Below are 22665 nucleotides of genomic sequence, written 5' to 3'. Positions count from 1 at the left end.
CCCAAATTATCTATTGTCATGAATTTCCCAATAATAATAAAAGGTACTGAGGTTTCTTCCACAAACCAAGTAAGAATTAACAAAGTTATTATATTATCCTACAGGAAGACAAGCAGTTGTTCTGCCTTGATTTTCTCAGGAAATCCACCTTAGAATGGGAGTTATTTAATAAAATTCAAACAACACAAACATCATAGAGGACAATGAATCAAACCTTTTGCAATGTATTTTAGACAAGGTATTCTGAGCTGCTCCATCTATCATGACTAGGATCCTCGGGCTATTTTTTTTTCAAAGTGCTTAAAGGTACAGTGTGTAGGATTCGGCCGCAGCTAGTGGTGTGGTTGCAGATTGCAACCAACTGAGTACCCCTCCACTCACTCCTCCATTACAAGACTGTGGTAATGTTGGCCACCGAGTACAAAACCGTGGTAACGCCGTTCGCCAGAGGCCATCCTTACCATAATAAAACTACTTTAGGGCCAACGGAAGTCAGATGGTGGCTGGCAGTACCACGGTTGTGCACCCTGAGGCTCACAAACTATGATGGCCTTCAGGGTCATGTCTAGAGGGGAGCCTGCAAATTTCAAAATCTGATCTGAGAGCTGCAAAAACTTACAAAAACTCTTGCAAGACTCGCTGCCCAATAACCTATCCTAACTTAAACTATTCGCGATCAATGCCTAACCTTAACAATCTTGCGAGAGTTTCCCCAGTTTGCGGGCTCCCTTTTAGCCACTACCGGCTTTCAGGTAACGTAAAAACACGAATGACTCTCGCTAGAGCCAGGTTTGTCCATTTTGGGCTACTGTAGAAACACGGCGGACTCCGTGAAGAGGATCTATTCTAAGCTAACAGAAACACAACGATTCTTAGTTTCAGGTGATTATACACCAATGACAACATAGTTATGAATATCAATGTTACACACTGTTCCTTTAAGTGATAGAAAACTGCCATCCACTAATCAAAGGTACTCTAAAATGATGAGTTGTCTTTGAGTCAGAATCAAGCCCATATTGTCTTTTGTGATCATAAATCATGCATGTGAATAGATCCTACAGTATGATGTAGTATTTATTTGACCCAGAGCTGTGAAGGAAAAAACAACAGAATATTTTTACAAAAACAATGAGCCCATTGTATAAAAAAGGGCAATAAATGCGGGTGCTACACTCAAGTGTGTTGACCACGTCCCAATCAGTGATGTCACAGCAGGTGTAGTTCATCCGCTGTCACCCTCCTTGGGTGTGGTCAGAGGTGAATCATGCTTGAAAGTTTCAGCCCACAGGGAGCAGTGCAGCAGCAGTTTTCTGCAGATTTGTGTACTGGAGTCTCAATATGTGCTGCAGCCAGTAGAGGGCAGCAGAGAGAGTATTCCTCCCAGGTGTCAGCAAATAGCCAAAGAAGCTTCTGGCTGGTCCCTTGTCACCAATACACAGGACGTTATGTAACAATCCCCTGAGCTATGAGCATCCAGGTGCAGCACAGCTGTTAAATGAATGATGCACTAACACACAGATGATTGCTGATTGTGTGATCGTTAAATAATAATAATGGGACTGGGATGACAGTGGGCACCTTTCCTCACCTTTTTCCTAGATGCTGGGCAAGGAGACCTACAGTGGGCTAAACACACGGCACCAAAGGATGACCCCTCTCCATATCCCATGTCAACATTACACATGACTTACACAACCCAATACCTATACTGTACTTAAAGTTAAACCTGAGTGTGAGAAACTATCTGTCTGTACATTTAGAGTGGGAATCAACTCCTGAAATGAAATATGCACCAAGGCACTAGAGGTGTAAGGATGGATCCTCAAGAAAAGAAATAACTTCCATTGTCCATTCCACTAAGCCATGGGTGATATTGGGATAAATATTGATATTTATGATAAATCAAATTGTGATGCTCTAATTTCTTTGACGCATTAGCGCGACTTTTAGGTTGTAGCGGGGTCAGTTTTAAAGCTAAAGCTACCTAAGGACTCCATCGGTACCAACTATGTAATTCTAGCTTGTCGAAAGGAGGCTAAATAACACTCAAAACTTAGGCTAAATTTTGGCGAGGAAACACTGTCATGGCCGTTTTCAAAGGAGTCCCTTGACCTCTGACCTCAACATGTGTCAATGAAAATGGGTTCTATGGATACCCACGAGTCTCCCCTTCACAGATATGCCCACTTTATGATAATCACATGCAGTTTTAGTCAATTCATAGTCAAGTCAGCACACTGACACACAGACAGCTGTTGGGCTTGAGTTTGCCATTTTATGATTTGAGCATATTATTTTATGCTAAATGCAGTACCCGTGAGGGTTTCTGGACAATATTTGTCATTGTTTGTAATTGAATTCAAATAATAAATATATACATACATTTGCATAAAGAATGCATGTTTGCCCACTCCCATGTTGATAACAGTATTAAATACTTAACAAATCTCCCTTCAGGGTACATTTCGAACAGATAAAAAATGTGTGATTAATTTGCAATTAATCACGATTAACTATGGACAATTATGTGATTAATCACGATTAAATATACACACACATGTTGTTTTCCATAGTTACTGGATGCTGGTGAGTCATCACTGAAGGCCTCTTCCCTAACAAATGTGATGCAGTTAAAATCCAGACGTAATTAAGTATTTATATAACTTCGTAAATAAATAAATGTATATATGTGTATATATATATGTATATATATATATACATAAGTTGCACACATCTTTTTTATTAAAACATTTCTAGGACAAATTGACATGAGAAAGTTTCTTTAAAAATACAATCTGTTCTTTTCTATATACACTTATATACATATATATACACATATGTATATATATATATATATATATACATTTATTTATTTGTTTATTTACGGAGTTACATAAATACTTAATTAGGTCTGTATTGTTTGTAAATAAAGTATTAACTGCATCACATTAGTTAGGGAAGAGGCCTTCAGTGGTGACTCACCAGCATCCAGTAACTAAGGAGAACAACATGATGAGATCTGGTGGATGGTGCACTTTACGAGGCTCACCTGAACTCACCATGACGCTGGCAGCTAGCCTAGCAGGCTAGCTTTGGCTAATCTGATTTACCGTCTCGGTTTAAGCGCACGGTAACTGTCAGCAGGAGGATTAACATATATCTAGTTTAACATATATATCTAGCGGTTAACGCAACATCTCCCCGAGAACAAACAGACCCTCATCTAAAGGAATGGCATCGCTTGGTGAGCCCGTCCGGCTGGAAAGAGGTAAAGTTAATTAGCTAGCTAGAGTTAGCTCAGAGAGATATTGTTGTGTCCATGGAGACGTTAGCCTAGCTTAGCTTAGCTTAGCCTAGCCTAGCCTAGCCTAGCCTAGCTTAGCGTTAGCTTAGCATAGAGCTAGGTGATTGTTTTTGACTTCATACTTTCTTGTTTAATTGGCCAACTTTGCTTTAACGATGTCTTGCTGATAGCAAGTTGTATGGCTTTTACTGAATGTGTATATTCTAGAGAGTAGTTGATAGTTGTAATGTTAAATTGTTTTACTTAGCTAACTAGCTAACTAGCTCATATTAGTGACAACAGACTGAGCAGCTAGCCTAGCTACCGTTAGCTTGTGAGAGGCTCAGTGAATGTTGCACCAGAAATATATCAACATTACAACCTCAGTCTTCCTCTTCACAACATGCTGACAGCTCCTGCTGTGTCTGCTTGTAATACACGTTTTTATTATTATTTTAACAAGCCCCTTCACATGTAATGTTAACTTGAAGTGAAGTGTAGCTGATGATTTAATCAGAATCAGATACAGGAGCAATTAGCACAGATTAAGAGACTTTACTTCAAAATGACTATTTCAGACAAAATAAACTCTTTATGCAAAAGTATAAACAGAATATTGGAGGAAAACTGCTCACACTTGTTATTTGTCCTTATTGATGCAAGTTCACATGGTTGTTATTTATTTTGACAGAACAGCTGATGATGTTTGCCCCATCTCTCTCTGTGGTGGCAATTATATCCACATTACAGACCTTTATCAACCTCAGTCTTCCTTTTAACAAAATGCTGACATTAGCTCCTGCTGTGTCTGCTTTTAATATACTGAGGGGTTTTATTTTATTATTATTTTAACAAGCCCCTACACATGTAATGTTAGCTTAGGCTGAAGTAGATTATAAGTAAATATATGTGAAACTGAGATGTTGAAGGAAGTGTAGCTAATGATTTAATCAGAATCAGCTACAGTAGCAATTAGCACAGATTAACAGAATAATTACTTTTTCTTAATCTGACTATTTCAGACAAAATAAACTCTTTATGCAAAAATAAACTCTTAATGCAAAAGTATAAACAGAATATTGGAGGAAAACTGCTCACACTTGTTTTTGTCTTTATTGATGTAAGTTCACATGGTTGTTATTTATTTTGACAGAACAGCTGATAATGTTTGCCCCATCTCTCTCTGTGGTGGCAGAGGCAATTCTTATTTTTTATTTATTATTATTAACATTACAGGCTTTTTTCAACCTCAGTCTTCCTTTTAAAAACATGCTGACATTAGCTCCTGCTGTGTCTGCTTATAATATACTGTGTTTTTTTTTATTATTATTATTTTAACAAGCCCCTAAACATGTAAAGTTAATTTAGGCTGAAGTAGATTATAAGTAAATATATGTGAAACTGAGATGTTGAAGGAAGTGTAGCTAATGATTTAATCAATTAGCACAGATTAAGAGAGAAAAATGACTTTTCTTCAATTTGACTATTTCAATTGAACAAAAATAAACTCTTAATGTAAAAGTATAACATAACAGAATATTGGAGGAAAACTGCTCACACGTTTTTGTCCCTATTGATGTAAGGTCACATGGTTGTTATTTATTTTGACAGAACAGCTGATAATGTTTGTGGTGGTAGAGGCAATTATTCATTTGTAAAACATGAAGTTAATGATATTCTGGCATTGAAATTTACGTAATGAAAATGCAGTTTATCATTAGCACTATATCTTGCTATGGAGTGTGATAGAGTTGCAACGATTAATCGTTTAACTATTAAATTAATCGCCAACTATTTTTATAATCGATTAATCGGTTTGAGTAATTTTTTAAGAAAAAAAAGTCAACGTTTTCTGATTTTAAATGTGAAAATTTTCTGATATCTTTACTCCTATGACAGTTAACTGAATATCTTTGAGTTGTGGACAAAACAAGACACCCGAGGACGTCATCTTTGGCTTTGGGGAACAATGATCAACATTTCCCCCCATTTTCTGACATTTTATAGACCAAACAACTAATCGATTCATCGAGAAAAGTATTTACAATCAGAACAAATGTAGTGCAAATCAAGGTAAATTAATTCTCAGACTAATTAAAGAGATGTTAATTGATAGAAATAAGCCTATTCATAGTGTCTTGCTTTTTACTATTACATTTGAACAGGTTGAGGACTGACATTCACACAGGAAACAGTCATTGCCTATGTGAATGTCTCCATTTGCAGATCTCAGTGAAAAGCTTGACGGTGGTGTGTGTGTTCTTGTTGACAGATATTAACCGTGCTGTTGAACTGCTTGATAAGCTCCAGAGGACGGGGGAAGTTCCTCCCCAGAAGCTGCAGGCGCTGCAGAGGGTCCTACAGAGTGAATTCTGTAACGCTGTCAGAGAAGTGAGACACTTTATCTTTGTTATTCCTAAAACACTTAACTGTGAGATGGCATTAGTTCATGTTTCTCTTCTGGTGTTAAACTTAGTTTGATCTACGGCTGGGCGATAATTCAATATGATAATTTATCGTCTTTTAATGGAATCGAATCATGATTAAATAATATATTAAGATATTGTGATACACAGTTACGTCATCTAAACTGATAATTACAGGCACATACTAACTAAAATCTGATCAAACTCAGTTAAATCAAACTATCATTTTAATCTGGTTTCTCTGTGTGTGCATGCATGTAAGCATAGTCAATGTATAGATGGAAATATTTCTATATTTTTTTCTCTATAATTTCACTTGAAACTGTTTATGTTAATTTTACACTAAAGTTCTTAATTAAGTGAGAAAATACACCGCTCTTTTCATTTGTCAAGTATTTAATTCACACAGGAGTATACAAAAATAGCCCTTACCATGTGGTTATTTCATATAGACTATTTATTTATTGAACTACCACAAAACATGCTATAAATCGTTAAATCGTTATCGAGATATGAAATGACCTGTACCGTGATAGAAGATTTTGGCCATATCACCCAGCCCTAAATTGATCATTTTGTGTTCCCCTTTTGGAAATGTGGACAGCTGTTGCTGGGATGTGATGAAATATTGTCCAACAATGTTTCTCCAGGTTTATGAACATGTGTATGAAACAGTGGACATCAACAGCAGTCCTGAGGTCAGAGCCAACGCCACAGCTAAGGTAGACCGATGTCAAATACCATCAAATGCACAAGCATCTTTCTCTAATCTTAATTTCAGACCATTTGTTTCTTAAAGGCATTCTAGTTGAACACTTCACATTGCATGTTGAGTGCAGTAAATACAGTGTATTTGCAAAGGTTAAACAACACCACTTTGTTTATTTGTAGGCTACTGTGGCAGCTTTTGCAGCAAGTGAGGGACACTCGCATCCACGTGTCGTGGAACTACCCAAGACAGAAGAGGGCCTGGGTTTCAATATAATGGGTGGAAAGGAGCAAAACTCGCCTATATACATCTCTCGGATCATCCCAGGAGGCATCGCTGACCGACATGGAGGCCTGAAGAGAGGCGACCAGCTTCTCTCTGTCAACGGGGTGGTACGTTCAATTCACAGAATCAAGACTTACTCCAAGATGTTAAATGTGAAGCTTTAGCTTGACATGCACTTCAGCCGATGTTTTCTCGGCTTCATTATCCACCAGGTGATAAACTAAACACTTCAGCAATTAGGGCAGATTAACAATTTAAAACCTCTCAAATTCACTTCTACGCTTCAAGTTAGGTCAGTTTTATTTGTATAGCCCAATATCATCAATCACAAATTTGTCTCAAAGGGCTTTACAATCTATACAGCTTACGACACCCTCTGTCTTTAGACTCTCTCCAAAGCTGACCTCTGCTTCCTTAGCAGAGAGCTGGGGCGATCTACAACTTGTATCTGTTCATAGAGTTTAGTTAGATAACTGTAAATCACCTGCGTAAACATGATGAATGCCATCTGTGCGTAAATGAGCGCATGTTTATGAGAATTGTAAACAAGTACATTTAATGCCCCAATGATACCATTTAAGGTAACACGTCCTTCCCCATACATTGGTCTCTGCCAATATATCAGTACGCTGTCCAAAGACACTCTCTTCCAAGGGCTTAACGCGCATCCAAAAGAAGTCAGTCAGCAATGACGTGCCTGGTTACACTTCCTGTTGACCTTATTATATACAGAGACAAAGTAACCTTCAATTAGTGCATAATTTAAGTCGTTTTGCAGTTTGAGATGTTCATATTGATATAGCAGTGTTATACGAAAGCATCAACTGACAATTTAAAGTAATGATATCTTTAGACTATATGAATACATTTAGAATTAAATTATAATTCGAATTGCTGAGTCAAACAGGATAATGTCATCATAATTATGAATTGTAATTTAGGATTTTCAAACTCAAAATTGCTTCAAAGTAATAAAATATACAATCCATCAGTGAAAAACTTAGGTTTAGCAGAATAACAGAAGAATAATTGCATGACTCCCACTACGTCTGGACTCCTCGTAAATTGTGTTTGTGCCTAAGAGAAAATTCCAAATACAAGAAAATTGATGAATGCGGCAAATTCTCCTAAATCACTCATACAAGTCACTACAGAACAAATCTGTTAGTACGAGTGATTCTTGCATGAGGCCCAATGTTTTTAAGAGCTGGTCTTTGATTAGTCAGTGAGGACACTCAAGCATTCCCCCATGCATGTAGGTGACGCATACCGATGGTTTTACACTCTTCCACTGATCGACAGTCATTGGTTGTAAGAATCGCAGCCAATAACTGTGAAGACTGCTAGCAAGCAAATATGGATGTTAACAATGTAGGTGTCAAATTCTTCCGAAAATTGTCTCGTAGAATGTTTTATGAGAAAGAAAAATGCATTTAACACATTTATTAGGCTTCAAGGATACACACAATGTATTTAGTTGAGAAACAGTGAATGTAAACAAACCCCGCCACAGGGCGCTGTTAAGGCTCATTCAGCAGATGTGCTCAGTTAGTTTAAGATTCCAGGATTAGCCAAAGACAATCATCCAATTGATTTTGAGTTTGTTCGCTCATTAAAATTTCCAAATAATAACCTTTTATATGGTAAGGCTGCCAAACCTTAAGCTGGAATTATGTTCACTCCCAATACCTATTAAGTGCTGAGGTTATTGTTTCTTCCAAAGGTTACGACATACTTTGTTGCTTAACAATTGCCCTCATTATATTGCTTTTTAGATTATAAACCTATAAAAACTGTAGACTTAACTATAGTAGTTACTCCTCGTTGTGATAAAATCTTACAGTGCGTTTCTGTGTGTTTTTCCAGAGCGTGGAAGGTGAGCACCACGAGAAAGCAGTGGAACTCCTCAAAGCGGCTCAGGGTACAGTGAAGCTGGTAGTAAGGTACACCCCCAAAGTCCTAGAGGAGATGGAGTCACGCTTTGAGAAAATGAGGTCGGCGAAGCGCCGGCAACAGAACAACTACCCCCAGTAGGATTTTTACATGTCGATGCCCAGCTCCCATGTCTCTCCTCCTCTAGCCTTCTGGCCATATGTTCTGGTCTCTTTCTTATCTCCCTGCCCCAAAAAAGGCACAACACACACACAAGTTTAGTTTTACTTCCTACTCACACATACTGTATCTTGTGCTTCTACCCTTTTCTGTAGCATTTTTAATATTCGCCATTGTTACACTGGACACTACAACTATAGACAAACACTTTAATGATCATGATTGTCAGCGTAGGTTGTCACTCACGCGTGTGCATTATTTTTGAATTGACAATTTGAATGCAACTCTGAGTGCTTTTGAGACCAACTACACAGTTCCTTTGACTGGAAAGGTAGTGTTTTTAATTCTTTTTATCACAGCCACTACCAAGTGCCTCAGGGCAAACACGTTTATCTTATGTACTGTGATCACATTTTTCTTTTTAATGGTTTAAAGTCAATTACTGGTAATTAAATGCTTGTGGCAGGAATTACTACACGCTTTGCATCTGTTATTCTCAAAGATTATTTGATTTGATGTAAATACATGGTAGACATATGTAAAAACCCTTTAATCTTGCAAAATTTAAAAAAAAAGATGTAGTTTTATTTTTGTTGCCGCTCTACAGGCATGTCCAGAGAAGGGACGTTTTTGGAAGAGTTGATTTAATTAGTTAAAAAGAGATAGTTATATGTTGGATAATAAGGGAAACCACTGAAAGGACTCTTCAAAACAAAAGTGATGGGTTATCTATTTTTCTCTGGGCTTACCTTTTAAGTTTTCTAACATTATACCACACTATAAAAAGCTCAGCAGGTACTGTAAGTGATGTAATGGGGTCTCAGCAACTATTCCTGCCACCACAGAGACTCACATTTCTACCTTTAACAAAGTAATAAACCTTCATGTGCAAAGAGTTTGCTGTCAGCATGACGTGAGATAAAACCTGTTCAGCTTCTGATTAATTTGTTTTGACATAAATCAGGAATGTACTATATGTCATGTTTTTGCCAGGTATAGTACTTAACAAGAAGCCAGTTACTTAACATATGTCTTTGATCTTTGCTAAAAAAAAAAAAACTCCTTGTTTGCATCATTCAGTGAAAATTCAAAATGCGGAAAAATAAGACATTTGTTATATCAAACAATCTCTAAAGGTCTTAATAATGCACAATGTGAGCTTTCATCATTGTTTTGATGTATGAAATGGCCGATGTTCATGGCTGATAGATGGCTACTTCATATTCAGACTTTACACAGCGTTTAGGGGATTATGCTGTAAATCTGCTGCATTGGCACATTTAATTTTTCCGTCAGTTTTGCAGAGCTAAAGTGTGTCTTAAATGAAACATTCGCTTCATTTGAACTTGTTTTTATCCTTATAGTCATTGTCATTGGAGCTGCAACTAACAATTATTTTCATTGTCGATTAATCTGTCGGTTATTTTCTCGATTAATCGATAAGTTGATTAGTTGTCAGTGTTTCCCACAGCTCAAAGATATTCCGTTTACTGTAATAGAGGAGTAAAGAAACCCAAAAATATTCACATTTAAGAAGCTGGAATCAGAGAATTTAGACCTTAAAAATGACTCGAACAGATTCATCGATTATCAAAATAGTTGGCAATTAATTTAATAGTTGCAGCTCTAATTGTCATCTTTAAAGGCTTTGGATTAAAGTTAAAAATAATGACACCAGTGCTGGGATAAGATGTATTGAAAAATGTCTAGAATTTTAAATAACCATTTACTTTTATGATGCTTCCACTCCTTTCAAAGACAAGAGCACTCCCATTCAATTCAATAATTTAGTAATAAGTTGACCTGTGTGTATTTCCGTTCTTTTTTGTCATTTTTCTTTTATCATCACTAATAATCCTCTTTGCTCCATTAAATCCAACGTTTTAATGGTACCCATGTACTATGTATATAATATACTGTACAAACTGCACAATATGTTAAAATAAGAATGATAATGAACATTTTGTTACTGAATACTGCCAAACAGTCATGGTTCTTCTGATATGCGGTTTTAAGCAGATTAATGTCAAAACAGTGTCGATAACCCCCAACATACTGTTTATGTAGGCTTTCATCCCACGTTTACAACACTTATAAACAACGTTTTTATTGTTTTAAAGTGTTTTCTGAATGCACGTTTAGCTTTCATATGGCTATTCCTTCATATGATGTGGAATATTAATGCTTAAAAAACCTTTTTACTAATTGAGAGGCCCAAATCCAGCCCTTATGTCTACATGCAACATGTCAATCAAACAAGTCTGCAAGTCATGGTTTGCTTTCAAATATTGAATTATTCAATTATTCAAACAAGAATTAGTATTCAGAAACTTTGCTTGCTTTCAGTTTTTAGTTGCATTTCAATATGAATATCCCCAGAACAAATTTAATTTCAGAGATTTATTCACTAAAGGTAGATGCAGTATCATGTATACAGCATAATGTGAACTAGGCTTTGGCTGACTAAGGCACACTATTGCACAGTCTCAGGATCAACACATCACATCATCGAGACAGGAAGGAATGTAACGATGAAGGTAGATGTGATGTACAGTTGGATGGATGGTGGATAAAGTACCAGAAGCACAAGTAAACGTTGCCTTCAGTGTAGCCTCAGTCTCTCTTTGAATCGTTGAACTCTTCTTCAGAAATGAATTCCTTTTTAATGCAGTGTAGCGTTAAATGGATATCCAGTTGAGTCATGACCGACATGACATTATGCCTGATTACAGTTTTTGTGACCGACGCATCTGAAATTAGGTCGCTGATTGTCTGTGTAGCTGCTTTTGTGATGTAGTTACTTTTTCATTTTATTTTTTTTTTATTTTATCCACCATCTCTTAACATACTGAGGGCAGCTGCCTATGACATCAATTGCTCCAGCAAATTGTCCAGCTTATTCAAAAGTATTATATTGAAGATTGGATTTTTTTTCCTAAAAAAAAATCAGTCTGTGAGGATTATTTTTACTTAATAATTGAAACTAAAATTGCAGCAAACAAATCACTCTTTGGCTTCTTACTTTTGTTTGTTAGTCTCTACATAATCTCCATTATTACCGTCCACGTCAATATAAAGGCTGCTGTTCCTTTAAATGTCATTTTACCTGCGGGATTAACTTTATCAAACTGTAGGTTACTTTAATATTGCTTTTAAATATTGCAAGACAAAACTGATGACACACAATGAACACGTAGCCCAGTTGTATTTTGGTGGCCGTGCTCCCTGTAATCCTTTACTCCTTATGAAAAATGCTGAATTTTAGGACAAAGCATAAAATAAAACAAACGCACTGCAAAAACTGAATGAAAAAATCAATTATCTATGCAAGGTCATTTAAAAAACTTTGGAAATAATATCCTGTAATGGTGCAAAATAGTTGTCATTTTACGGCAGAATGTTATTGGAACTTACTGCTTTAAGGCTGTGTGGACAAATGTCTAACATTGGAGTTACATGATCTCATGAGACATTTACAATGTTTGTAACTTTCTCACATTGATCACCATCAATAGATGCAGTGACAATTTCCATGTGATATTAGCCTTGCTATCTAATTAATGATTGTCCGGATACATGTAGAAGAACAGGCTTATGTGAAAGTGTGGTTAGCAATAGACCATTCGTTAGGCCACTTTTGTTTTAGAGGCAGAAAATTTAGCAGAAGTGTACATAAAAGTCTTAATATAATGTATAGTTTGTCCCTTGATTGTGTTTTCTCCAACATTAGCTCGCTAGATTCACCGCTTACACACATGAATAGTAAATCAGGAAAAAATGTAATGAGACTTGGTATTGATATTGCACAGTCACTCTCTCCACTGAATGTCACTGACCATTTGTCTGACTTAGTTGCAAAATTTTGTGAAGTACCCTTCGACTTTCTACCCGTTTTCCTTGTCTATATATTGGAATGGTCAATAGAGTATTTTTTATAATAGTTTTCTTTTGATATTTTCTCAATTTTTATAAGTGATTTTCCTAAAAACAAATACCAGGAATGATTGGTACTTCCATTTTGACTGTGTACCAAGGCCATATCAGAAAAGTGTCTCTGAAAAGCAGCGCTGTTGAACGACTGTATGGACTTACAGCTGTCCAACATCAGCACTCCTTCTCTGAGATTTTCTTTTCTTTCTAGTACCAAGACCAAACTTGCAACATTTGTGAAAACTTTGATAATGTTTTGAGATGTTTTAGTCAGTGCTTGTTTAGGATTATTACCTGTAGACCTGTGCTGTGTCATTTTGTGTTCGTTCTGGTTTCTTACCCAATTTACTGTTACATTGATGTGGAATGTAAAATGTTGTGATGTAGAACAAAATAATAGTTGGACTAGAGGTTAAATAATAAACAGTGCTTACATTTATGATTTGTGAAGGTCTTCTTGATCATCTTTTACACTCTGGATTTATTTTAGCTTTAGGTTCAATAACATCATGAACAACCAGCAAAGACAGTCAAATAAGCATACTACCATACTATTTAGTATGCCAGAAAAAGATTCAGTATGTCCCAATACATACTTTGTCAAATGCAGTATGTCAAAAATACCAGGATGTCCTTCTGCAGCCGGTCACATTTTGCATTATGCTTTTCTGGCTATTCTGACCCACAATAAATAAACAAGATGTTTATGGGCATGTCTCTTATCATTAAGTTCAGGTTTTGTTCCAAACATATTAGACTTGTCTGTTCTTTTAGAACAGCGGTTCCCAGATTTGTCTGCTCTGAAGTGGTCAAAAATGCATTGGTACATGTATAACTAAAATCATAACACACAATGGATAATTTACTATATATAAAACTATTTTTGGCCACATTCTGTTTAAAGAATTATTACAATTATTATAAATATAAATTATATATGTATATATTATAATGTTATAATGTTTTATATTAGTATTTGTAGAATTAGATTCCAGTGGTGGCTGCATAGGATTGTTTCCGATTCGTGTGATCCAAACATTTCCAATAACTCCATAGCGTTGTAATATCCAAAAGACAAAAAATATTGAAAAAAGATAAATGTAATCATTTCCAAAATTCACAACATGTCTGAATCTAATGAAATATTCTGCTTCAATCCATATTTGTTGGCATTTAGCCTTTCAAAAACAACATTTTCACTGCGGACTGCTCTCCCGATTGCTGCACACAAAGGGAGACACACTTGCGAGTTATATTCATTAAAAAAATTTATTTTGAAAAAAAGACTTTGAATCGCTATATTCAATTTGCGAATTTTGTTTGAGGATTTGTAATTTTTTTTAGGGTGATGTCAGAGAATATGGCTGGCAGGGCACGACTTTTCTTAGGCACAAATAGGGGGGAAAACAGGTTGGGAACCACTGTTTTCTGTTTTAGAAGACATGCTCACAGGCTGCATAATAGAGTCTTCACTTTTCAGAATAATTGTCATGCCTGACACATACTGGATGTGGTAGATGTTTTATGGAAATTCAGCATCAAGAGCATGTACACAACACACAGTAAGAGCTCTCTTTGATGTAGAGGGAGGTGTAAAATGTTTGCTGTCAAATACTGTTGGAGGAATGAACCCTGAATAAACTTGAATTCTCAACTATTGAAACTGTTTGTTATTTAACATCTGACATTCTCTCTTGCTGATGTGCTGCAGCAGCCACACAAATACATGTTTCCCTTTAATCCACTTTAATGCTCCTATTTCACTGTCTTGCCTTAATTGTATGAAAAGCAGGAAACTACCTCAGAGAAGGACACATAAACGTGGTGAGAGCATCAGGGCAGTTTCAACATAATGGATGTGACAGTTGGACTTCAAATGAAGTATTTTCTAAAAGTGAAGTTCAATTTATTTTTTTGTAATCCCAATTTTGTGGTCAGAAACCTTGCGTTATGTGTATGTGGAGACATTCACATATACAGGGATGGACTAAGAGGTTTCTTATATTTTCTGTCATGCCTTACTTCATGTTTCACATTAGTTGAAAATGAAAATATCAAGTAAAACTTTGCCCCAACTACCAGAGTTTTTACATTCAAATGAACAAAGATCTTCCTGTTATATTGAGCATGAACTGGAGAGGAAGATTGGCTTCCTCATGGATTCTTCCCTCTCATAAATCTCGCGGTCTTGTACTTAACATGCAGTTCTGCATTCAGAATAAATCCTGCTAACCTGAATTTTGGTTGCCTTGCAAGCATCAAATCGCTATTTGTTTATTGTTATGAATCTGTTTCAGAAGCCTTTTTCACAGCAGACAGTTTGACTGTCATAGCAGGAAAAGCACAGATGTTACTTATAACATTAATGGTGACTACAAGCAATTTTATCAGTTACATCTGTGAAAACAATGTTTCTCTCCACATTTTCCCCTTGTGTCATTTGTGTCCCTATTTGGGAACTACTGATATAAAGCAGTAAAGTCTTGTAATAAATGCTACCTTTGTGAATTTTAGATTGTTTATTTTTTTCATCAGACATTGATTTAACTTTGCGAAATTTCTTGACACAATAGTTCTGCTAATTGACAAGTAAAATTGGGTTTGGTATCTGTCAATGTTCAAGTGTCTTTAAAGCATTCCCACTCTGGATGTAGTTGTGTTTAAAACGTGTTTTCACCCAGATGCATCCAAACATACTGTAGATGTGTGAGAGGAGCTCAGGTGTAGATCAGTGGCTGGTTGCCTGGAACCAAACAGCGCACGTGACAGCGATTCATTAGAGCTGGTTGTTCACACTACAGCTTGAGACCTGAGCACAGCTGCTGATGGACCCAATCCATTGCAGAGAGTCACATGAGGACGGTTCACTTCATCTTTTCTGGCAACCAGAGTCCATCACACCAGAGAGCGAGCCCAGCAGCAGCAGCAGCAGCAGCAGCAGCAGCAGCAGCAGCAGCAGCAGCAGCAGCAGGGGCTGAGGACAACACAGGAGGCCAAACTGGATCAGGAGCCAAACCAGCAGTAGGAGCAGACAAGGAAGAAGAAACTGCTTCATGTTGATATACTGTACAGTAGAACACACTTGGACTTACACACAGTTTGTTTGGAGGAAAAAGCTGACAGTGCTGGAAAGTGAATAGAGAAATAAGACTGCTTTGCATCGTCACAATAGCACCAATTCTACCACAAAGTAGGCAGTTAAATTATAAAATGTATTCTCTAATGAGACAATTAAAGATACTTGTCCTAGAAAACTTCTTTACCACACAGATATAACATTTTTTTTAAAATGACGGAGACACAATCTAGGAGAGATTGAACACATGTCATAAGAAGACACAAAACAATAATGCTGACTAAAGCAGCTTGAATGAGGTGTATCCATGTTATTGGTTTATTTGACAGTCATTTTTTACTTTTTACTTCCAATTTCATGGAATTACATTAGAGGTGTCTAGATATATCGGTATTGACAATAAAATTTAAAAATCAGAGCTTAAAACTTTCCTGTTTGTTGCTACCTTTAATTAAACCAGATAATGATCTTATACTGCACTAGAGCTTTTACTCTTGTGTGTTATACTCTATTTTAGCTTCTATCCTAACTTTTATTTTTAGCTTGTTTTTATTTTCTAATTTTTAATCTTTAATGTTTTTATAACTGTTTTAATTATGTCTTAATGTTCTTTTGCACTTTGTCTTAATGTTCTTGAATGTTTATGTAAAGCACTTTGAATTGCCCTGTTGCTGAAATGTGCTCTATAAAGCTGCCTTGCCTTAAAGGAAACAGCAGGGGGCGCTCGACCTGTTCTCTGCCTTTCTATCTGAACACGAAGAAGAAGCGAGGTTTCTTCCGCCGTCATCACGTGACGTAACTTCCTTTCTGTCCGTGCTAACCTCGAAGTGAACACGCGCCCTTCTTCTAGCTCAAAGTGAGTGTCTTTATATCACATAATAAATGTATTTATCACCGCGAGAACACGCAGGGTATCGATATAAATAAGTAAACTCTCAACCGCAGTAGCTGAACAACCTTAAAGAACGACATTTATGTGATATTAATCCTTTTTCATCACCGCAACGTCGGTGGCGGCTGAGTGAGCTAGCTAATGCTAACGGGGACCACATGGGTGTAAAAACTGACTTTCAGCACAATTAAAACGCTTCGTCCGGGTAAATCCATCTAGTTTCATTACAGAGAGTGTATGCTAAGTACCTGCTATGATGTAGTTGTTGTTAAGTCAACTTAAACACTCATTAGATGATCAGATTTGCTACCTGATCATCTTTTCCTGCTCAATGAGGCCAGAGAATCAGCTCCACACTGACTTACAGATGTCATGCTAATATTCAACTTTAAAACGTTTTACTATTGCAATCTTCTGGACTTAATGTGATACAATTGATGTAGTTACTTTGCCCAAATACAACGTGTAGAAAACAAAGAAAACAAGAAGTCTAACTTGGAAGATTATGAAGTTTGACAAATTGCAATTAAATGTTAATTAAGCAGTAGGAACCACAGCCTATAGATGTTTTCCTTGTAACCGTGCAAAGTGAGGTTATTATTATTATTTTTTAAGTATGTGAATGAGAGACATCAAGAAATGAAAGGTAGAAAATCAGCACCAATTAGCACTAATGATTCAACTCAAAAACGTTTTACTATTGCAATCTTCTGTACTTAAAAGTGATACAGTTAATGTAATTACTTTGCTTATACTGTTTGACAAGATAGCTACTTTTTTGCGTGCTGCTCAAATTGCAGTTAAATAGGTGAACTAAGCATTAAGAAGCACAGCCTATAGATATTGTCCTTGTAACCGAGCAAAGTGAGGTTATTTCTGGGTTGTTTTTTAAGTATGTGACCGAGATTAATCTTAAATGTATCTTAAAATCAAGATGTGAGCCATCAAGAAATGAAAGGTAAAGGTTTTGCATTTCATAGTTGACCAGACTTAACTTTAAAATAAAATCTTTGATTAGATCTGAAACATGCAATGTGAGGACTTCAGATACTTTCTGAACAATTAAGAGAGATCAGAGTAGAAACTTATATTGGAAATGTGGACAGCAGGCAACAATACATGCTTGGCCTGTGATTTTTGCTAATTTAAGGTGCTTTTATGAACTTAATGTTAGAGTGCCTACATTTTGTATATGCCACATCTGTGGTTTTAATGTTTATCATAAATAAGTGTAAATAACAAAGGCATGGAGCCAAAGGCGTGTATGTGTGTTTATATCAGACTTTACAGGAAAGCTAAATCAAATTTTGATCAAATGTGAATCATTTGCTGTTGCCATGTAATAAACACAATATTAGCTCTTTTTGAGCATTACTGTAAAATATTGCTACAGTTTTGATGAATAATATTAAACATTTTAAAAATGGCAAAAGAGTGAGATTGTACCTTTTTGGCACAAAACATTTTCCCAATAGACCAATGCCGAATATGGGCACAAAGTTGATGTACATGCAGTTATACTGATTTAGTTTATAGAGGCGTTTAAAAGTTTTTAACAGAAAAAATCAGTATCAGTTGAAACGTTACTTAAAGCCTAGAATTTAAAAAAAAATAAAAAAATTACATGGTCTTTTATTTGTCTTCCTGGTCAGTGATGTCCATGAACACATCTGCTCACAGTTTGAACCTTCCTTGTTGTTTTTGCAGGATGCGTTACGTCGCCGCTTACCTGCTCGCCTCCCTGGGTGGCAATGCAAACCCTGCGACCAAGGACATCAAGAAGATCCTGGAAAGTGTTGGCATTGAGGCCGACGACACACGCCTGGACAAGGTACAGAGCTGTCTGCACTTCACTGTTTCTGATCTTCTGGCTGCAGTTCTTCTACCAGCGGCTAGTCACTACCTTTGTGATATTCACTAATTTGATCTCTCTCAACAGGTCATCACTGAGCTCACAGGCAAGAATGTGGAGGAGGTGATTGCCACAGGTGAGTGTTTGTCAGTGTGTAGTGATGAATTTTGATTTTAGATTTAAATCAGTAGAACAGTTTCCTTACTGTATTTACTATAAACTTGGGAGTTTGTGATAACAATCTTTGAGGCAAAATTCTGCTGAAATAGCAGGCAGAGGTTAGTTCAGTTGGCTAAACCGATAAAACATGTTCCCACTTTGAGACCAGGAAAAGACTGTATTCAAGCGATGTCAGAGTATTACTAACTAAATTGTGTGATTATATCTAATGATAACAACATGCTGTCTGACCTATCTTGTTTCTGGCTGCTGAGGTGTTATCATTTGTGCTTCATGTCTGCCAACTCGTGTCTCCTCAGGTTACGGTAAACTGGCCAGCGTGCCAGCAGGTGGTGCTGTGGCCGTTGCCAGCTCTGCGGCTCCTGGCTCAGGCGGAGCTGCTGCCCCTGCAGGTGAGCCTTCCAGCTTAGCACCTTGTTTGTCAGCATCGATGACACTTGGCACACATTGCATTTGCCTTCATTTTGTATGCTAATATGATTATATGCAGCCAAACCAGTTAGTCATTAGTTTATTGTGGAATTGAATTTTACAAATCTACATAATTTCGACCCAACAGAATGTACCTGGTGGGTACAAGTCATGTAGGTGATGTAATCTGTTTATAGATATTCTTAATTTATGGGTCTTTTATGCTAGGGTTTTAAGCACGGTCGTTTTGGATTAACTTTGTGTGATAATTTGCATTCCTACAACAATTTGTCATGTAAACCAAACAGCCGATGACATGAATATCAATATCTGCATGATTTAACATGGTTAACTCATGCGCTTTGCGGTTTGTTAAATATTTCAGTGATTATAGCAGGAAATAATATCAAGTGTTTTTTGTTTTGCAGCTGCTGAGGAGAAGAAGGAAGAGAAGAAGGAGGAGTCCGCCGAAGAGTCCGATGACGACATGGGATTCGGCCTGTTTGACTAAACTCTTTCTCAGAATAAAATTTATAAGAAACACCAAACTATTTAAATGTCTTTATTCCCTGCAGAATGTCCTAGGAAATCAAGTGTTACTTGCTTTTAGTAGGGTAGAAAAAAGATGTCACTGTTGAGGTACAATATGAACTACCTCCTGAAATAGATTGTAAAGAAGCCACTTATATCCCAACGTTTTAAATGTGACTAGATTATGCACATTCAGGATACCGGAGCAACTACCAAACTATTGCAGCTAGTTGTGGCCTAATGAATCATGTAATTGAGCCTAGTAATCAGCAGATGGCGCTGTTGTATTTTGGACTACACATAGGAGCTGCAGTAGGCCCTCTATTTGGGACACTGTTAAAAACATTTAGAATTATCCTTGAGATAGATATTGATCACTACAGCAGACTGGCCATGCTAATACCTGCATTATTTACTACTACAGTTAAAAACACCGACCAATGGGTACAAGTGACCTGGTGGTATGTAGTTATTTCTACGTTGTGAGTTCAAGTGACAAGTAATGTCAGATGCATAAAACACAAACTGGTCTTGAACTAGAGACTAGGAATTAATTGTAGGTTTCACAATATACAATTTTTGCAATCTTGAGGTTCCAAGATGCATTTATAGGAATCTGACATGACAGTTCATTATAAAACAGCCATCCCAAGTAATTGGGGAAATCTGAGTTTTTTTTAGTGTTAACATCTGTGAAATTGATAAATAACAGTTAATTTCCACTTCCACTTAGTTTAACCACTTCCTCACACAACCATTCTTCATGTGCACATGTTGCTTGGATGCCGTAGCGACACCAGACCATTAACCAGATTTTAAACTTTAGGTCAATATGCAGTGTGTTTTATTCTGATTGCGACACCACTATAACTAAATGGTGTGTTTTTAAAAAAAAAAAAAAACATTTTAATACTAATTGATGAAAGTCACACTCCATTGTTTAGTCTTACAGGTGTCATTACCCTGTGAGAAAATGCACCTCACATGAAGTGCTTTCTAATAGACACAATGCCTATAAATCCTTGCTGCTAAGCTAATACTGGCAGGCCCTAAAAGAAAAATATCTAATAAATGGACTTAAAGGGATGCAGCCTGTTCAAAGCAAGAAAAGACAATCTTTTCATAGTTATTCATATTTTATATAGATATCTTTACAAATACAGCAAATTGTTTTAATTTTTCTTTTTATTTAGTTAACTTTATTTTGTCGCCCCACCTCTGAAACACACACATTGAAATGCATCAAAGCTGTGAAGTCATATGGTGATCTCTGAGTACAGCATAGAGCCAAAGCCCCGCCTCATGTATGAACCCATCACTATTTCATTTAGGAATATGTACAATGTAAGAAGTACCATATCAAGATAACTAGATTTTGACAGAGGGCCTTAAATCAGGTAATAGAGCAGGACCCGTCTTTCAGTGTTTATTATGTCAGTTGATATTGTACTTTAGTTTATGGATATTTCCCCAGAAAATTACAATAAATCAGATTCAACCAGCTGCCACCCAGTGGACCCGCAGAGCTTTTGATGCCCACTGAGCCTGGTTGTTAATCTAGCGGCCTTTTCAAAGACAGAACAATCTTAAACTTTGTTACACTATGAACTTTGAACATGGCAGCTGACACAGTACTGTATGTCTCAATAAGACAATTAGTCATGTCCTGGTGTGTGACTATAAGACTTACTTAATCCTGTGGTGTTCAAAGCTGAGTCAGTAGACAGTAGCTACTCATAATGTGAGTTTATTGATATTTGTTATGTTGAAGGTCTGAGGATGTCGTATGCTGTAGATATTGTTATCCCTCTGCTCTGATATAAACTTGTGATGTTGGGCCATATAAGTAAACTTGATCCCTTTGTTACACTCTAATGCTTCTAAAATATCCTGCCAAAACAAGTGAGCTAGTTTATCCATTCACAATCATTAGATAGGGGCACTGCAATACTCTTTATGCTACATAGCTGTACTTTGTTCCTAAATTGTGTGAACCCACAGCCTTTTAATTCATTAATTCGGTCCATTACTTAACACGGTTTGTTAGAAAATTAAATGACAAATCATAATTTATGTTTTTCTTAATCATGTACTATTTTTCTAAATAGAGATGGGTGGTCTATGAAGGACATACAATATAGAAAATAAATAAATAGTAATACTACAATGTAAAAATACTCTGTTACAAGTTTTTTTTGAGTTTTACATAAGTATTACTAGCAAAAAGGTTCTTAAAATGTCAAAAGTAAAAGTGATTCTTGTGCTGAAAGGCTCATCTCAGTGTGTTATATTATATTGTTGGATTATTTGTCTTGATGCATTAGAATGTAAGCGGCATTTTAATGTTGTAGCTGGTCGAGGTGGGCCTATTTTAACTACTTTATCTGTCGGATAGTTAAATCTATAATGTATTCTTCACCAATCAGATGTTTTAATGAATAATATTAATCAGCATGTTATATAACTTTAGCTGTCAGATACATTTAGTGGAGTCAGAAGCACAATATCTTCCTAGAGGAATATAACCAGTGGTGGAAGAAGTACTCAGAGCTTTTACTTATGTAAAAGTACCAATACCACTGTGTAGAAATACTCTTATAAGTAAAAGTCCTGCATTGAAAATTTTACTTTTGTAAAAGTACAAAAGTATTAGCATCAAAATGTACTTAAAGTGTCAACAGTACAATTACTTATTATGCAGAATGGGTAGTTTCAGAACAATGTATATTATACTATTGGATTATGATTATTGATGCCATATGTGTAAAGTGGAGCTTTATTAGTTGCTATTTTGTATTCAAAATCTTAATCTGCAGAGCAACTAGTAACCACAACTTTAAAGTCAATGTAGTGGATTAAAAAGTGCAATATTTCTCTCTGAAAAGTATTTGAGTAGAAGTATGAAGTAGCAGAAAATGGAATTACTCAACAAATTACAAGTGCCTCAAATTTATACTTAAGTAGGCCTATAGTACTTGAGTAAATGAACATAGTTACTTTCCACCACTGAATAGAAGTGTGGTGAGTAAACCAAG

General features: G+C 36.4%; 4 protein-coding genes across 5 annotated transcripts in view; 3 read left to right on the top strand and 1 right to left on the bottom strand.

Annotated features, from left to right (window-relative positions):
- slc22a31 (solute carrier family 22 member 31) overlaps window positions 1–22665 on the bottom strand; it is a 284522-nt gene that overhangs the window by 88111 nt on the left and 173746 nt on the right. The window lies entirely within an intron of this gene.
- The window catches only part of ist1 (IST1 factor associated with ESCRT-III), a 102326-nt gene that overhangs the window by 51893 nt on the left and 27768 nt on the right, over window positions 1–22665 (top strand). The window lies entirely within an intron of this gene.
- Window positions 3092–10222, top strand: lin7c (lin-7 homolog C (C. elegans)). The gene is made up of 5 exons (XM_074615448.1): window positions 3092–3271; window positions 5559–5677; window positions 6363–6434; window positions 6604–6813; window positions 8573–10222. Exons 1-5 carry the CDS (start codon window positions 3235–3237, stop codon window positions 8738–8740), a joined length of 606 nt encoding a protein of 201 aa, XP_074471549.1. The 5' UTR covers window positions 3092–3234; the 3' UTR covers window positions 8741–10222.
- On the top strand, window positions 16464–19647 carry rplp2b (ribosomal protein, large P2 b). Of its 2 annotated transcripts, none has more exons than XM_074615874.1 (5): window positions 16464–16620; window positions 18364–18487; window positions 18596–18644; window positions 18988–19080; window positions 19531–19647. In XM_074615874.1, exons 2-5 carry the CDS (start codon window positions 18365–18367, stop codon window positions 19608–19610), a joined length of 345 nt encoding a protein of 114 aa, XP_074471975.1. In that variant the 5' UTR covers window positions 16464–16620; window position 18364; the 3' UTR covers window positions 19611–19647. The 2 variants fall into 2 exon arrangements, with proteins under 2 accessions (XP_074471975.1, XP_074471966.1); XM_074615865.1 differs by having other exon boundaries at window positions 19528–19647.

Source organism: Sebastes fasciatus, chromosome 2 (genome assembly GCF_043250625.1).
Source record: "Sebastes fasciatus isolate fSebFas1 chromosome 2, fSebFas1.pri, whole genome shotgun sequence".
Lineage (NCBI taxonomy): Eukaryota > Metazoa > Chordata > Actinopteri > Perciformes > Sebastidae > Sebastes > Sebastes fasciatus.
The sequence above is the reverse complement of the archived record's forward strand: the minus strand, read 5'-3'. Positions and strand labels throughout refer to the sequence as shown.

Excerpts from the sequence above, each read along its gene's own strand:
- rplp2b (XM_074615865.1), top strand. The coding sequence starts at position 18,365 with ATGCGTTACGTCGCCGCTTACCTGCTCGCCTCCCTGGGTGGCAATGCA. Across the intron at positions 18,488-18,595 it reads ACGACACACGCCTGGACAAG|GTCATCACTGAGCTCACAGG; the intron begins GTACAGAGCTGT and ends CTCTCTCAACAG. Across the intron at positions 18,645-18,987 it reads GGAGGAGGTGATTGCCACAG|GTTACGGTAAACTGGCCAGC; the intron begins GTGAGTGTTTGT and ends GTGTCTCCTCAG.
- lin7c (XM_074615448.1), top strand. The coding sequence starts at position 3,235 with ATGGCATCGCTTGGTGAGCCCGTCCGGCTGGAAAGAG. Across the intron at positions 6,435-6,603 it reads GAGCCAACGCCACAGCTAAG|GCTACTGTGGCAGCTTTTGC; the intron begins GTAGACCGATGT and ends GTTTATTTGTAG. Across the intron at positions 6,814-8,572 it reads TTCTCTCTGTCAACGGGGTG|AGCGTGGAAGGTGAGCACCA; the intron begins GTACGTTCAATT and ends GTGTTTTTCCAG.